The sequence below is a fragment of the Panonychus citri genome, unplaced genomic scaffold (assembly GCF_014898815.1).
Source record: "Panonychus citri isolate SS breed McGregor unplaced genomic scaffold, ASM1489881v1 Contig00028, whole genome shotgun sequence".
Taxonomy (NCBI): domain Eukaryota; kingdom Metazoa; phylum Arthropoda; class Arachnida; order Trombidiformes; family Tetranychidae; genus Panonychus; species Panonychus citri.
The window spans coordinates 1,319,969-1,337,803 of record NW_026515433.1 but is presented as its reverse complement, the minus strand read 5'-3'; the positions used below and the strand labels follow the sequence as shown (position 1 = coordinate 1,337,803).

Genomic DNA, 17,835 nt, shown 5'->3' with positions numbered 1-17,835 from the left:
TATTAATTATCTTGAATCAACAATCAATCAGCAACAACAAAAAGATATTAGAATCAATCACAATCAGTTAATCATTTCAACTGATTGATATTAGAAAAATGAACTTACCCTAGACAATTAATTTTAATTGTGGACCAAATTGAACTCGATTTCCATAACTATTGATGTTTACCTTTAATTGTTGACGATGGTTTTGTTTACATGGTTTAAATTGTTACATTGAACTGATTTTAATGATGTTGATAGTTTGTTGATTCTGAGAAAATGATGCTAATCATTTGATGATTACATCTTAATTGCGTTTCTCGATCTTCTTAACATTATTATTATCATGGTGATGAAGATGCTAAGACTTATCACCAAGGTCACTTCATGATTATCTCTCTGTTCATGAGAATCTCTGATTCTACAATATGTTCAGTTCTATGAGAAAAATAAGATATAACGAATTTGTTTCATTGGAGAAGAAAATTTTTCTTCTTTATTTACCTGAACCTCGAACTTTTCTTTTCTTTTTTCAATTTCTCTTTCTTTTCTTTCTTTTTATCTTCTTATATTTACCTGAGAATATCATCTTCCTTTTGATTAACCTTCTTTTTCCAGGTCATTTGTACATTTTGCGCAGATTCGACGTTCTATCGATTTTGTCTTCTTTTTTTTCTCTCACTTTCGAGAAATTCGAGACTTTTTTCTCCACCGATTTTTTTTTTCATCTTCTGTATCACTTTATCACAATTTCCAACTTACTAGGAAAAAGGAACTTTAATCAGGATAAATTTTCTATTCGCTAATTGAAAGTAATTAAAGTTACGTTTCGAAAATAAAGAGAAAGAAAATCAATTCCACTCGAAAAGAAAGTTTTTTGTTCTAACAATTTTTCTCTGAAGAAAAGTTTTCAATCTCTTTTCATGGAGGAAACAATTTCCAATGAATTCAAATGACGAAATTCCATTTAATTATCAGCTCAATTAATTAATTTCTTTATTCTGATCAACATTTAGTAGAAAAAAAGTTCGATGTATCGATAATTGATAATCGATGTTCGATTGCGAGGGAAAATGTAAACAATTATTTTCTGGTTTTCACTTTGTTCTTGATTTTGTTTTGATTGTTAATTTGATTTTTATTGGTTTTAATTGTCGTTTTTAATTCCAATTGTTGAGGCCTTTGTCCTATGTTTGTCTCTCAGTTTGTTTTCCATTGATTAACAGATTTCTTTTCACATGGAACATGATTAAATGTCTATGAATAGAATAAGAAAATTTGGAAGTTAACAATTTTGGTGACTTATCTTGTCTCATCTTATTTGTGAACCAATGGCTTCTTCAATTGAAAGATTTTTAATTCGACGAAGTCCTGTAATTACTATTGATGAACCTATTGGTAAACGAGGTAAATTAAGGTCAAGACGGAAACGGGCAGATGACGATAAAAATGTTTCCAAAAAGATGAAAAAACAACCTAGTGTTGAGTTTTTACCAACCGTGAAAATAGAGAGTCAACTTTTATGGACTACTAAATATAAACCAAATCATGTCGGGGAAATGATCGGTTCTCGAGAGAAATTCATTGAAATTAAAAGGTACATTGAAGATTGGACGAGTGGTGATGAAAATGAAGCAATTCTGATAATCGGTCCTCCCGGTGTTGGTAAAACCTGCTTAGTTTATGCAATCGCTAAGGAGTTACAGTACAAAATATTTGAAGTTAATTGTGGCCTCACCGAAAAGATCAATTATACAACTGAGAAACTTCATGAAACAATACAGACTCATCAAGTTTGTCTCAATGATACTCCCAAATTAACCTCACTTTGGGCCTCACCAGATCTCAATGACCGTGATGATACAGCTGAAATCTCATTATCCTCAAACAGTATAATCTTATTTGATGACATCGATTTCATGATTAGTAACATAGTCAACGGATTCTGGCGAGTCCTCAAGAACCTTGTCCAAGAGAGCAAGAAGCCAATCATTTTAACCGCTAATCGTTATTCTGAACACTTGGAAAATTTCATTTCTCCACTGAAGATATTTGAAATGGACCCACCAAAATCAGAGGAAATTGTTAAACATTTAACCGAGATAGTGAATAAAGAATCGAGTGAAAATCGGCCTCTCCAATTGTCGCCGATCAATGTTACCACTTTTAACGGGGACGTGAGACGAACTCTCAATGAGCATCAATATAATTGTAACAATTCCAACGGAGATTTGACCGATGAACCAATGGAAGTGACCTTAGACGACGAAACTCCTTCACAAATCAGGCGATATAATTTATTATGTTTAAACGATTTGATTACCACCAAAGTTGGAATTTTAAGTGCCGATGAAACTCGTTCGTATTTTCTTCAAGGAAGAGATATCCCTTTTGACCAGTCGATTAATTGTCGACAAATAGCCGATGAGTTTATAGATACAATTGAAAAGTTGACGAATAAAGTTTTCGGCGATGAAATGATTAAAAGGCCAAAGGAGACTTACGATTCTAAAAAGTTCACCAACAAATTAAACGATTCAATTAAGAAACATGGTCGCTTCATGAGTCGGCAAACAATTGCCACAGAATTTTTTCCCTACATGTCGTTAATTACAACCCATCAGAATAGTCGACGATATAATACTCGAGGTTCTCGAACAGCGAAAGTGCCAATTGGTCCAGTTGATCCTTTTCTTATAAAATTCTCAGTAATAGATTAAATCGCTGATTCGAGGTGAAAATTTTTCCAAATGAGTGTTAATTGTGTCTTGACTTTCAAGTTAATTTAAAACTTGATTAATTTCCACTCATCTGATTGGCAATTCAATTTCATCAACTGATTTACAATTTGTAACTGTAAATGTTTTTATTATATTTTAACTTTGACAGTATTTGTATTTTAAATTGTCGACTAAACATTTTAATCAATTTAATTGTAGTTCTCCTCATGGAGGAAAACTTATCTTACTCTCTTATTAAATGATGAGATAATTAATTATCACATTGAAGATAATGATTGATTTTTAATTGCTTGAAATGTGATAAATTGAACACATGATAATATATAAATTATATATAAATTGATCACAATAAATTTTTGCTCCTTTTGTAATGAAGCAACAATTAAATTTTCAACCCATCAAGAGTGAAACAATTAGATTGATTGTCAATAAAAATGGACAATTTTATAACAATTGGATTAGAAAAGTTAATAGCTCATTGAAAACAAGTTAATTGTGTTTGATGAATCAAATGATAAACAATAATGATTGTCAAATAATAACATTGGTTAAGTCATGGTAGATTAATCACAATCTTTACAATTTCAACAGTTAGAATATAATTTAAATTCGCAGTTATTAACAATTAACAGTTAATCCATAAATAAAAGTTTTTGAATGATGAAATAATTGACCATAAGACACCAATAGACCCTGAGGTCAAAAGCAGATTTGGTTTAGTTGAGATGGATAATAGATTTGGAGTTAGCTTTGGATATATGATAATCTTTTGAAAATTCATTTCAAGAATCAATTGTGATGAAGGAAACATGATGAGATATCAGGAGATGAGGTTCAATGAGTTCATCAGATTTGAATCTTTTAGTCTTGTCAAAGAAAATCATCAAGTGGGAATGATGATGAAGCCTGAAGAATGATTGTTGACAATGATAAAAGAGTTTTCTTTTGATTATTTCATGCCCCAAGGAGAATGGCAATTGTTTTTGTTGTTGTTGTTTTTTTTTCTTCGACATTGAGAATTTGAAATTCGTCCTATCGGATTAATGATCGATTCTAATTGATGTTACTCGCTTTCTTGTCGATGGACAAGGGTACTTTTCCTATCAATGGATCTTGAGACCAATAATATGTTGGAGGTCCAGAGGAGAAGCAATATTTTTGTTCTAAATCATCATCTCCGTCGACCCAGAACATTATGTAAAAGTTACACATTTCATCATCTCCAGTGGGTCCAACGGAAACAGGATGTGATAGATAGTTTTCCATTGTACATCTCGCAGCAACAACATCATTCTGCTTTATAACAATGGAGTCATTTTTTATGGGATAGAACATCTGATGAGAATAGTAAATAAAAAGAACCAATTAATCAACAGTTTAAACAGTAAAAGGTGAACAATTAATCAATCGATGTTTCAGTTTAAACAATGAGAAATTAGTTTACCTGAGGTTTTTGTGGATCTCGTTTTCCAATTAGTTTCCATTCTCCATCTTTGATAAGCCAACCGGTAACAAGTTTACCGAGTTTATGAGTGTGAGTACGAAAAGCAAATGGATGCATCACAATTGGCTGATTAATTCTACATGAGGTTTCCATGTGTTCCGTTGATCGGGCTTGAATGTGACCTAAAGTTCCTAAAAGTAGTACTCCGGCTCGTTTTGTAACCGTCTTTGTGATACCTGGAACCATGGATAAAATAATTCCCGATTGATCATAGTCACCATTTAGGAAACGATCAACATGAGCATAGTGAACTTGAAGGATTAGGAAAGAGATTTCCGTTTCTTTTCCGACTTTGAAGCCAACTTTTTCAGGTAGAACCAATTTAGGTGCATCCATGGCCCAAGCGTAAATAATTGATTGGACTCCTTTACAAACGGCAGCTCGTTTGTAAGGTGAATTACCGTCAACCCCTCCAGCCATTTCTCCACATTCCCAAACCGCTCGAGGGGTGTCACGTTCGTAATAACCTGGTAATTGGCAACCATAGATGAGAATATGATGAGCCGTTGCCATAGTTGCATTCGGAATGAATTCCACAATATATTCAGTCTCATATCTTGGCATTTTAAACGCTGTACAAAGGTATGAATCTTTCTGTAAATGAAAAATGAGAAAAACAAAATTAGTTGATCAATTTGAATATGGAAAAAATTGAAATCATAACACCGACTAATCATCTTTACACAACTTGAGAATTGAGTCGAGAATAGAATCAAGGAGTAATTGTAGTTATTAATTAATGTAAATGTTTAACTGGAAGATTAATTGGTTACGCTCTATAAACAAAAAATGAACTAAATGTTAATCAAGGTAGAAAATGATTCGTTTTCAATTATAAACTTGAATTCGTCAGATAGAAGATGAAAAGAAAATCTTTTTTCCAAAACACTATGTTACTAGAAAATGGAAATAATCATCAGAATGGTGATGTTTATTAATAAGATGATGGAATAATCTGCTTTTGAAGATTGAAATGATCAACAATCAACAATCAAAAGAAACAAATTCATGGTCACAAACCTTATTTGGTTGAACATTTGGCATCAACATTGGAAATTGTTTCCATCCAAGATTAGGAGAAGATGAAACATTATAACCAATTGAGATTAAAATCCCAATCGAAACAATATGTGAGGCAATTAGTTCCATGGGAGAATAGTAATTAACAATAATTAGAAAAATTCGATGAGAAAAAGATCAGTCATGATGTTTATCCTTTTAGAGGAAATGATTGCGAATCAGAAAGAAAATCAAATTTCTGTTCTGTCAAAACTCAACTAAAACAAACGTTTCCATGGCAACGAATCACTCGATCGTTTTAGTGGTAAATTCAAATGTTCAAAATCGATTCGAACTTTTTTTCAACTTTTCCAAAAACAATCAACTCTTTCGGCCCTCTATTTGTTCAGTGTTCCTCATCCCATAAGTACCGTTTTGACCTTAGATTGATAGACATTCACCAAGAGATTAGTCCAGAGATTAAAGATAACGGGACTTTCTGTCAAATGTCACAATTAAAACGTCCGTTGGTTCAGATGATTGTATTGATAGTATTTGATGAGATTGGACAATTTACCGAAATGTTAAGTCGCGTTAAGTTTTTCTCTCTTCTTTTCCAACAATTAATAACAATTCCAATCGAATTAAATGAGATAATAACTGAATAAAATATTACATGAAAAATAGATTGATGTTGATGACGAGCAAATAGATAAGCAATTAAGTGCCATCAATACTTGTTAATAGTGTCGGTAGTTAATCAATAAAGTAAATCTAATCAAAATTGACATGAAGAAGCTCAAACTAATTGAATGAAAATATTAATTACAATTGAAGAAAAGGCTGATTAATGAGAAAGAAAAAAAAATACAATTAGTTACTTACCTAAACACACCTTAACCTTGTTTGTTAAATGTCTCAACGATTAATTGAATTAACGTATGACCTGAATATTTTTTCTTCTTCTTCTCTTGTCATTTAACGTATAATTATCTTCGTAACAATTTGTTAATCATATTTCTCAATTGAAAGAAAAGTTTACTTTCGGTGGATGTTTTGTTTTCTTTCATTGTTTTCATATTCATTTCAAGTTCATTGGAAACGACGACATTTGATCGGCCACCGCTTTGGAATCGAAGTGACCCAACCATGGACTCTTTATTAATTTTAACTGCTTTTATCCTTGCCAGGGGAAATTTTGGACAAGTTGATTACCCATCACTTTCACCTTCCGATTTGATGCTTTACCCAGCGATGCAGATGCCATTTCTCATTAGTGTGCCTTTCTTGATTGTACAATCTTGATCATCTAGAACACTGTATACTCATCACATCTTATCAAGTATACATTGTCGCAAAGCCTTTCTTATTGGTGTCTTAGTCTTACTTGTACAATCTTTATCATTAAGAACACTGTATACTCATCACATCTTATCACATCTTATCAAGTATACATTGTCTGTAAATCTTTCCCATTGGTGTCTTAGTCTGCCTTGTACAATCTCAATCATCTAGATTTCTGTATACTCATCACATCTTATCAAGTATACATTGTCACAAAGGCTTTCTCATTGGTGTCTCTTTCTTGATTGTACAATCTTGATCATCTAGAACACTGTATACTCATCACATCTTATCAAGTATACATTGTCACAAAGGCTTTCTCATTGGTGTCTCTTTCTTACTTGTACAATCTTTATCATTAAGAACACTGTATACTCATCACATCTTATCAAGTATACATTGTCGCAAAGTCTTTCTTATTGGTGTCTTAGTCTTACTTGTACAATCTCAATCATCTAGATTTCTGTATACTCATCACTTCTGATCACATCTTATCAAGTATACATTAACTCAAAGTCTTTCTCATTGGTGTCTCTTTCTTGATTGTACAATCTTGATCATCTAGAACACTGTATACTCATCACATCTTATCAAGTATACATTGTCTCAAAATCTTTCTCAGAGGTGTCTCTTTCTTGATTGTACAATTTCAATCATCTAGAACACTGTATACTCATCACATCTTATCAAGTATACATTGTCTCAAAGGCTTTCTCATTGGTGTCTTAGTCTTACTTGTACAATCTCAATCATCTAGAACTCTGTATACTCATCACTTCTGATCACATCTTATCAAGTATACATTGTCTCAAAGGCTTTCTCATTGGTGTCTCTTTCTTGATTGTACAACATTGCTCATCTAGAACACTGTATACATTGTCTCAAAGGCTTTTCCATTGATTTTTTACTCTTACTATCTCAATCATCTAGAACTCTGTATAATCATCACATCTTATCAAGCACTGACACAATTAATTGATAATCAATCTCTAGTTGGTCGGAAGGCTTCTTTTGAACTGCGAAAACAGACTGCTCAAGAATTATTGGCAAAACCTGAATGTGTGGATGCTGGTATGAAATTCATTCGCCGTGCTCAAGAAGAGAAAGATGGTGCTTTTGCTTGATTCTATTTAAACTGAATAAATTGATAAAAATCTTTCATAGAATTTGTCAGGCACTGCCTGACAACGCACCGTCGTTACAGCCAAGAAATAAAATGAAAATGATTTATTAAAAAGAGAAATGAAATCTAAAAGATAATATTGACCGAATGAAAAAGGAATCAAAGTACAGTAAGTACAAAGTAATTCTTTTTTTTGGTTAGCAGTTAAAGCTTAGACTGAAAGCAATGTTCGGAGAATCCAGGTAAGAGTAATTTTTTCTCATGATCAGTGATATCGATTGGTTCAACAGTTTCATATTTGCCATTAACTGCTGGTTTTCTTTCTCTTCTAATCGCACATGGTTGAACAAAAAGGACATTTCCATCCTTATCCTTTCTTTCGATTCCATTTATATGAACGGACATATTGTGTTTCCTTCCGGGTTGACCTTTAGTCATACAGAAAGGACATTGGTAAATCTTTGATCCTCGATAAAGCTTTTTTTTGAACTCAATGGTGTCGTTTATTATTTCATCAATTGATTGGACATTCTCAGGCTTTTTCCTTTTCCTATTGACTTTGTAATAATGCCATCTTAAGATTCTTCGGATAACGTTCATGAGGCAGCGGGTTTTGCCAACTTAGGCTTTTTGTAGCTTCTTCATAAGTATCTTCGGAATGTTCATAGTCGACCAAATAAGCGAGTAATGTAAACCCAGCATCGACTATGGGCGAATGTTCTGCTTGTTGAATCCAAACATCATGAAGGTTATGAATTTTAATCCAAACATCAAAGGCTCTTTTCGGCAGGCGTGGTAATGGTTAACATCTCTTGGGATAATGTTCCAATCATCCAAGGTGAATCCCATTGCAATGAAATCTAATACACCTCCGGCTACAATTATTCTGTCGAACTCAGCTAATATTGGGATGAGACGTTTTCTAACAATTCCAAAGGCATCTGCTCCTTTTGCGATTTCCCATGTGATTCCATGAAATTCAGTATTCATACTGACAATTGAGTCGACTGGATAACGTACTAATTCATTAAATTTAATGTTACCACGAGCATCCACAACTCCTATCCAAATTGGCATAGCTTTTTCTCCTGATCGAGTCATTACTTTACAAGTTTCTATGTCAATGGCGCAGACCTTTATACCTTCATCATTCAGGGTTTTCCAAGCGTTGAAGATTCTTCGACCATGGATATTTTCGGAAACGCTGAATACTTTATTCTTATTTGAATTTGCTTCTAGAAAGTCTTTGATTTTCTTTCTTCTGTTTATATCTTGGCGTCTCTATTTTCCCAAATCTTTCTCTTTCTTCTCTTTGAATCGTCTCTTGATTTTCTTTAATTTTTCTTCTTTGGTTAACTCACGGCTTCTACATATCTCAGGTATTGTGAGTTTCGGTGGGTTAGGACGAATCTCGGCTGGTTCCAACAACGGATTCAATTCCAATTGAATAGTTTTCTTAGGAATAATATTCGAATTTAAAATTCCATCTATTCCTTCCCAATTTACTTCAGCTACACGAACTCTTGCTGCGACTGCAGATTCTGCTGTCCAATCTGTTGGTTGTTCAACATTGTAATCATCCAACACTTTAGGTGTATACTCTTGTTCGGGTGCAGTTGATGTTGAGGGTTTAGGCGAAGATTCTTTGCCTTTCTCAATTTCTTTTTCCTTTTCTTGTGAAGAACCAGAATTGGAAAAATCTGAATAAATCAATTCTTCGGGTAGAATCCAATCTACTTTTCTTTGGCTTTCACTTTTACTTTTTGGTTCTTCTTTTCTTGGAGATTTTGTTGGTGGTCTCACAATGATTGTTTCTCTTTCTGGTAAACCAATTCGAATCACTTTTTCATTATCGGCTTCTCTTACTCTTTTCTCTGCTCTGAACGGAACTGGTGGATGAAGCTTTCGGGACTTTGGATCATCAATCTGAGGTCAAACGATTTCAGGTATTCTTCTGGCGTCTTTGGTCCTTCATCTAAATCTTGTTGTTCTTTCTCTGATCCTTCTTTACGAATAGTCCACATATAATTGAGTTTACCTTGAATGTATCACTCTTGCAATACTGAAGATGCTTCAGTATATCGTAGTATTTACCATTGACTTGGCAATCGTAGTTTCTACATTTGACAGTCAATTTACTCAAAAGTTGGGTGTCATTGGTTCCTAAGCTGGAGAGTCTCTGGCTTGCTGTTGATGGACACACGACACAAACGAAACGCTTATTTTCAATTTATTTGTAATTTGGTTCATGAAAAATTGTAATTTAACTTTGATTTGACTAAAGGTCATGAACGAGTTAATCACTAATGAGGGAAAATGACCATAGTGACACTTGATTACAATTAATTATTTTCAGAGACCTTTAGTGGTAGCTTATTTATCAGAAAATTTGATTTGTTTCAATTTTTGAATTAATCTATTAAGAATTGGATTTTTGGGGAAAATTTTAAACTTTTGGGTTACTTTTGGTAATTTAACTTAATTTTGATTTAATGACTGGCGGAGATTCTCTGCTAGTCTGTAGATACCTAACCTAACCTAACCCATTAGAAGTTTGTATCTGATCCTCAGAGTCTAATTTTTGACTCAACAATTTACGTTCTTACTCCTCTCTAATTGATCTAGTGAGTATTGATATTTAGTCAGTTATTGATAAACGTCTACGAGAACCAGAATTAGGAACTCTTTTCAAACATCTTATTGGTCAGATAATTATAATATGTGTTTCTCGATTCAATTCTCAATCTAATCTCGTTCTGTTTCTCTTTTCATCACAGCTCTAAGAAAGAGATTAAAAGTAGCCGAATTAAAAAAATAGACTCGTGGAACTAGAAAAAGAAAACATAAGTCACCCTAGATCAATCTTGACAAGTAGTTTGTTGTATTGTCAGTGTTTTTCAAACCGATAACGAATCTAGAGTATCTGTTTGATATAATCATGAGTATTATCTCATATTGCTCAATTACTTATAGATATTATAGACTTATATTCAACAAATTTCACCATGTCGAATAAGATGTTTTTCTAAAGCTGTCAAGAAGCTGCCGTATATGTTTGTGCATCACTGTTGTGGCAAATGTCTGTTTATCATTCCACATTTCTAAAGACCATTCATGATTATACAGATACTTAATTCGTTATTGTTCATGAGGTCATGATCAATGGTAGCTTGCTGGTAGCTCTCTTTAACACTGGCATTACACTACTATCGTTCAAGGGGTCATGATGTTTTGATTTGCTAATTGTAATTATTTTTTTTGATAAAACGGTACATCTATTTAAGTTGAGTTTAATTAAATCGTTATTACAAAATCATCAATCAACTCTAGTGTAAATCCTGTGTATGATCAACCTAAAACAATTAACTTTGGGATGATCATATTCTAGACTTTTAATTGTGATTATCAATATAATCAAAATATGGTCAACTATAATCAATTTGATTTAAGTTCATAAACAATCAGCTAGAATCGTTCACTAGATTGTGATTATCAATACGATCAATTTGATCAAAATATGATCAACCTGAAACAATTAGTTTCGGGTTGATAATATTCTAGACTTTTCATTGTGATTATCAATATGATCAACAATACGATCAACGTAATCAATTTGATTTAAGTTCATAAACAATTAGCTAGAATCGTTCACTAGATTTAATTGTGATTATCAATATGATCAAAATATAATCAACCTGAAACAATTAACTTTGGGTTGATCATATTCTAGACTTTTAATTGTGATTATCAATATGATCAAAATATGATCAACCTGAAACAATTAACTTTGGGATGATCATATTCTAGACTTTTAATTGTGATTATCAATATAATCAAAATATGGTCAACTATAATCAATTTGATTTAAGTTCATAAACAATCAGCTAGAATCGTTCACTAGATTGTGATTATCAATACGATCAATTTGATCAAAATATGATCAACCTGAAACAATTAGTTTCGGGTTGATAATATTCTAGACTTTTCATTGTGATTATCAATATGATCAACAATACGATCAACGTAATCAATTTGATTTAAGTTCATAAACAATTAGCTAGAATCGTTCACTAGATTTAATTGTGATTATCAATATGATCAAAATATAATCAACCTGAAACAATTAACTTTGGGTTGATCATATTCTAGACTTTTAATTGTGATTATCAATATGATCAAAATATGATCAACCTGAAACAATTAACTTTGGGATGATCATATTCTAGACTTTTAATTGTGATTATCAATATAATCAAAATATGGTCAACTATAATCAATTTGATTTAAGTTCATAAACAATTAGCTAGAATCGTTCACTAGATTTAATTGTGATTATCAATATGATCAAAATATAATCAACCTGAAACAATTAACTTTGGGTTGATCATATTCTAGACTTTTAATTGTGATTATCAATATGATCAAAATATGATCAACCTGAAACAATTAACTTTGAGTTGATCATATTCTAGACTTTAATTGTGATATCAATATGATCAAAATATAATCAACCTGAAACAATTACTTCGGGTTGATATTTTGGACTTTTAATTGTGATTATCATGATCAAAATATGATCAACTTGAAACAAGTAACTTCGTTGATCATCATATTTTGGACTTTTAATTGTGATTGACATTTGATTAACAATATGATCAACTTGAAGCAAGTAACTCGTTGATCATATTTTGGACTTTAATTATGATCAAAATATGATCAACTGAAACAATTAGTTTCTATGATCATATTCAGACTTTAATTGTGAGCATCATGATCAAAATATAATCAACCTGAAACAATTAGTTTGTTGATCATATTTTGACTTTAATTGTTATTATCAATATGATCAAAATATGATCAACTATAATCAATTTGATTTAGTTCATAAACAATCAGCTAGAATCGTTAACTAGATTTAATTGTGATCAATTTGATTATCACTATGATCAACTTGAAGTAACTTGGGTTGATCATATTTTGACTTTAATTGTGATTATTAATATGATCAAAATATGATCAACCTGAAACAATTAACTTTGGGTTGATCATATTCTAGACTTTAATTGTGATTAATATGATCAAACTATGATTAACCTGAAACAATTAACTTTGGGTTGATCATATTCTAGACTTTTAATGTGAGCATCAATATGATCAAACTGAAACAATTAACTTTGATTGCTCATATTCAGAACATCGGTTCAACATTACTTTTCTTTGCGAAAATGATGTTGAACCGATGTTCTTACCTTTTAAAGAAGAAAAATCGACTAAGATAATTGATTGTCTTTATAAGATATCAATTATCTTAGTCGATTTTTTGTCTTTCAAAAGTAAGAACATCGGTTCAACATTTTCTTTTACAGAAAAATCAACTTGAAACAATTAGTTTGGGTTGATCATATTCTAGACTTTAATTGTGAGCATCAATATGATCAAAATATAATCAACTATAATCAATTTGATTTAAGTTCATAAACAATCAGCTAGAATCGTTCACTAGATTTAATTGTGATTATCAATATGATCAAAATATGATCAACTATAATCAATATGATTTAGTTCATAAACAATCAGCTAGAATCGTTCACTAGATTTAATTGTGATTATCAATTTGATTATCACTATGATCAACTTGAAGCAAGTAACTTCGGGTTGATCATATTTTGGACTTTTAATTATGATCAAAATATGATCAAACTGAAACAATTAACTTTGGATTGATCATATTCTAGACTTTTAATTGTAAGCATCAATATGATCAAAATATGATCAACCTGAAACAATTAGCTTCGGGTTGATCATATTCTAGACTTTTAATTGTGATTATTAATATGATCAAACTATGATTAACCTGAAACAATTAACTTTGGGTTGATCATATTCTAGACTTTTAATTGTGAGCATCAATATGATCAAAATATAATCAACCTGAAACAATTAGTTTCGTTGATCATATTCTAGATTTAATTGTGATATTCAATATGATCAAAATATGATCAACTATAATCAATTTGATTTAGTTCATAAACAATCAGCTAGAATCGTTCACTAGATTTAATTGTGATTATCAATTTGATTATCACTATGATCAACTTGAAGCAAGTAACTTCGGGTTGATCATATTTTGGACTTTTAATTGTGATTATCAATATGATCAAACTGAAACAATTAGTTTCGGGTTGATCATATTCTAGACTTTTAATTGTGAGCATCAATATGATCAAAATATAATCAACTATAATCAATTTGATTTAAGTTCATAAACAATCAGCTAGAATCGTTCACTAGATTTAATTGTGATTATCAATATGATCAAAATATGATCAACCTGAAACAATTAACTTTGAGTTGATCATATTCTAGACTTTTAATTGTGAGCATCAATATGATCAAAATATAATCAACCTGAAAAATTAGTTTCGTTGATCATATTTTGACTTTTAAGAGCATCAATATGATCAAAATAATCAACTATAATCAATTTGATTTAAGTTCATAAACAATCAGCTAGAATCGTTCACAGATATTCAATATGATCAAAATATGATCAACCTGAAACAATTAACTTTGAGTTGATCATATTCTAGACTTTTAATGATTATCAATATGATCAAAATATAATCAACCTGAAACAATTAGTTTCGGGTTGATCATATTTTGACTTTAATTGTGATTATTATGATCAAAATATGATCAACTTGAAGTAACTGTTGATCATATTTTGGACTTTAATTATGATCAAAATATGATCAAACTGAAACAATTAACTTTGGATTGATCATATTCTAGACTTTTAATTGTAAGCATCAATATGATCAAAATATGATCAACCTGAAACAATAAGCTTCGGGTTGATCATATTTTGGACTTTTAATTGTGATTATCAATATGATCAAAATATGATCAACTATAATCAATTTGATTTAGTTCATAAACAATCAGCTAGAATCGTTCACTAGATTTAATTGTGATTATCAATTTGATTATCACTATGATCAACTTGAAGCAAGTAACTTCGGGTTGATCATATTTTGGACTTTTAATTGTGATTATCAATATGATCAAACTGAAACAATTAGTTTCGGGTTGATCATATTCTAGACTTTTAATTGTGAGCATCAACATGATCAAAATATAATCAACCTTAATCAATTTGATTTAAGTTCATAAACAATCAGCTAGAATCGTTCACTAGATTTAATTGTGATTATCAATTTGATTATCACTATGATCAACTGAAGGTAACCGTTGATCATATTTTGGACTTTAATTGTGATTATCAATATGATCAAACTGAAACAATTAACTTTGTTGATCATATTCTAGAACATCGGTTCAACATTACTTTTCTTTTACGAAAATGATGTTGAACTGATGTTCTTACCTTTTAAAGAAGAAAAATCGACTAAGATAATTGATTGTCTTTATAAGATACTTCAATTATCTTAGTCGATTTTTTTGTCTTTTCAAAAAGTAAGAACATCGGTTCAACATTACTTTTCTTTTACAGAAAAAATCAACTTGAAACAATTAGTTTCGGGTTGATCATATTCTAGACTTTTAATTGTGATTATTAATATGATTATCACTATGATCAACTTGAAGCAAGTAACTTCGGGTTGATCATATTTAGGACTTTTAATTGTGATTATCAATATGATCAAACTGAAACAATTAACTTTGGATTGATCATATTCTAGACTTTTAATTGTAAGCATCAATATGATCAAAATATGATCAACCTGAAACAATAAGCTTCGGGTTGATCATATTTTGGACTTTTAATTGTGATTATCAATATGATCAAAATATGATCAACCTGAAACAATTAACTTTGGGTTGATCATATTCTAGACTTTTAATTGTGATTATTAATATGATCAAACTATGATTAACCTGAAACAATTAACTTTGGGTTGATCATATTCTAGACTTTTAATTGTGAGCATCAATATGATCAAAATATAATCAACCTGAAACAATTAGTTTCGGGTTGATCATATTTAGGACTTTTAATTGTTATTATCAATATGATCAAAATATGATCAACTATAATCAATATGATTTAGTTCATAAACAATCAGCTAGAATCGTTCACTAGATTTAATTGTGATTATCAATTTGATTATCACTATGATCAACTTGAAGCAAGTAACTTCGGGTTGATCATATTTTGGACTTTTAATTATGATCAAAATATGATCAAACTGAAACAATTAACTTTGGATTGATCATATTCTAGACTTTTAATTGTAAGCATCAATATGATCAAAATATGATCAACCTGAAACAAGTAACTTGTTGATCATATTTTGGACTTTTAATTGTGATTATCAATATGATCAAAATATGATCAACCTGAAACAATTAACTTTGGGTTGATCATATTCTAGACTTTTAATTGTGATTATTAATATGATCAAACTATGATCAAACTGAAACAATTAACTTTGGATTGATCATATTCTAGACTTTTAATTGTAAGCATCAATATGATCAAAATATGATCAACCTGAAACAATAAGCTTCGGGTTGATCATATTTTGGACTTTTAATTGTGATTATCAATATGATCAAACTATGATTAACCTGAAACAATTAACTTTGGGTTGATCATATTCTAGACTTTTAATTGTGAGCATCAATATGATCAAAATATAATCAACCTGAAACAATTAGTTTCGGGTTGATCATATTTTGGACTTTTAATTGTGATTATCAATATGATCAAAATATGATCAACTATAATCAATTTGATTTAGTTCATAAACAATCAGCTAGAATCGTTCACTAGATTTAATTGTGATTATCAATTTGATTATCACTATGATCAACTTGAAGCAAGTAACTTCGGGTTGATCATATTTTGGACTTTTAATTGTGATTATCAATATGATCAAACTGAAACAATTAACTTTGGATTGCTCATATTCTAGAACATCGGTTCAACATTACTTTTCTTTTACGAAAAAAATGATGTTGAACCGATGTTCTTACCTTTTTAAAAGAAGAAAAAATCGACTAAGATAATTGATTGTCTTTATAAGATACTTCAATTATCTTAGTCGATTTTTCGTCTCTTCAAAAAGTAAGAACATCGGTTCAACATTACTTTTCTTTTACAGAAAAAATCAACTTGAAACAATTAGTTTCGGGTTGATCATATTCTAGACTTTTAATTGTGATTATCAGTATGATCAAAATATGATCAACCTGAAACAATTCACTTTGGGTTGATCATATTCTAGACTTTTCATTGTGATTATCAATATGATCAACAATACGATCAACTATAATCAATTTGATTTAAGTTCATAAACAATCAGCTAGAATCGTTCACTAGATTTAATTGTGATTATCAATATGATCAAAATATGATCAACCTGAAACAATTAACTTTGAGTTGATCATATTCTAGACTTTTAATTGTGAGCATCAATATGATCAAAATATAATCAACCTGAAACAATTAGTTTCGGGTTGATCATATTTTGACTTTAATTAGAGCATCAATATGATCAAAATATGATCAACTTGAAACGTAACCGTTGATCATATTTTGACTTTAATGTGATTATCAATATGATCAACCTGAAACATTAACTTTGGGTTGATCATATTCTAGACTTTTAATTGTGATTATCAATATGATCAAAATATGATCAACCTGAAACAATTAACTTTGGGATGATCATATTCTAGACTTTTAATTGTGATTATCAATATAATCAAAATATGGTCAACTATAATCAATTTGATTTAAGTTCATAAACAATCAGCTAGAATCGTTCACTAGATTGTGATTATCAATACGATCAATTTGATCAAAATATGATCAACCTGAAACAATTAGTTTCGGGTTGATCATATTCTAGACTTTTCATTGTGATTATCAATATGATCAACAATACGATCAACTATAATCAATTTGATTTAAGTTCATAAACAATTAGCTAGAATCGTTCACTAGATTTAATTGTGATTATCAATATGATCAAAATATAATCAACCTGAAACAATTAACTTTGGGTTGATCATATTCTAGACTTTTAATTGTGATTATCAATATGATCAAAATATGATCAACCTGAAACAATTAACTTTGGGATGATCATATTCTAGACTTTTAATTGTGA

At 30.5% G+C, this 17,835-nt stretch overlaps 2 protein-coding genes across 2 annotated transcripts; one reads left to right on the top strand and one right to left on the bottom strand.

Moving 5' to 3' along the window:
- The first annotated feature begins 1,316 nt into the window (after nt 1-1,316).
- LOC128397025 (enhanced level of genomic instability 1-like) lies at nt 1,317-2,705 on the top strand. The gene has a single exon (XM_053357689.1). It carries the CDS (start codon nt 1,317-1,319, stop codon nt 2,703-2,705), a length of 1,389 nt encoding a protein of 462 aa, XP_053213664.1.
- A 443-nt stretch (nt 2,706-3,148) lies between these two features.
- Nucleotides 3,149-5,489, bottom strand: LOC128397252 (peptidylglycine alpha-hydroxylating monooxygenase-like). Its single transcript, XM_053357960.1, has 3 exons — nt 5,251-5,489; nt 4,171-4,824; nt 3,149-4,061 (listed from the first exon to the last, which is right to left on the bottom strand). The coding sequence occupies exons 1-3, from the start codon at nt 5,377-5,379 to the stop codon at nt 3,780-3,782; spliced, it is 1,065 nt and encodes a 354-aa protein (XP_053213935.1). The 5' UTR covers nt 5,380-5,489; the 3' UTR covers nt 3,149-3,779.
- Between the last annotated feature and the right edge of the window lie 12,346 nt (nt 5,490-17,835).

Bases quoted from the DNA above. Each gene is read 5' to 3' on its own strand.
- LOC128397025 (XM_053357689.1), top strand. From the start codon at position 1,317: ATGGCTTCTTCAATTGAAAGATTTTTAATTCGACGAAGTCCTGTAATT.
- LOC128397252 (XM_053357960.1), bottom strand. From the start codon at position 5,379: ATGGAACTAATTGCCTCACATATTGTTTCGATTGGGATTTTAATCTCA. The intron at 4,825-5,250 runs GTTTGTGACCAT...TTTCATTTACAG, and splicing joins CAAATGTTCAACCAAATAAG to AAAGATTCATACCTTTGTAC. The intron at 4,062-4,170 runs GTAAACTAATTT...TATTCTCATCAG, and splicing joins GAGATCCACAAAAACCTCAG to ATGTTCTATCCCATAAAAAA.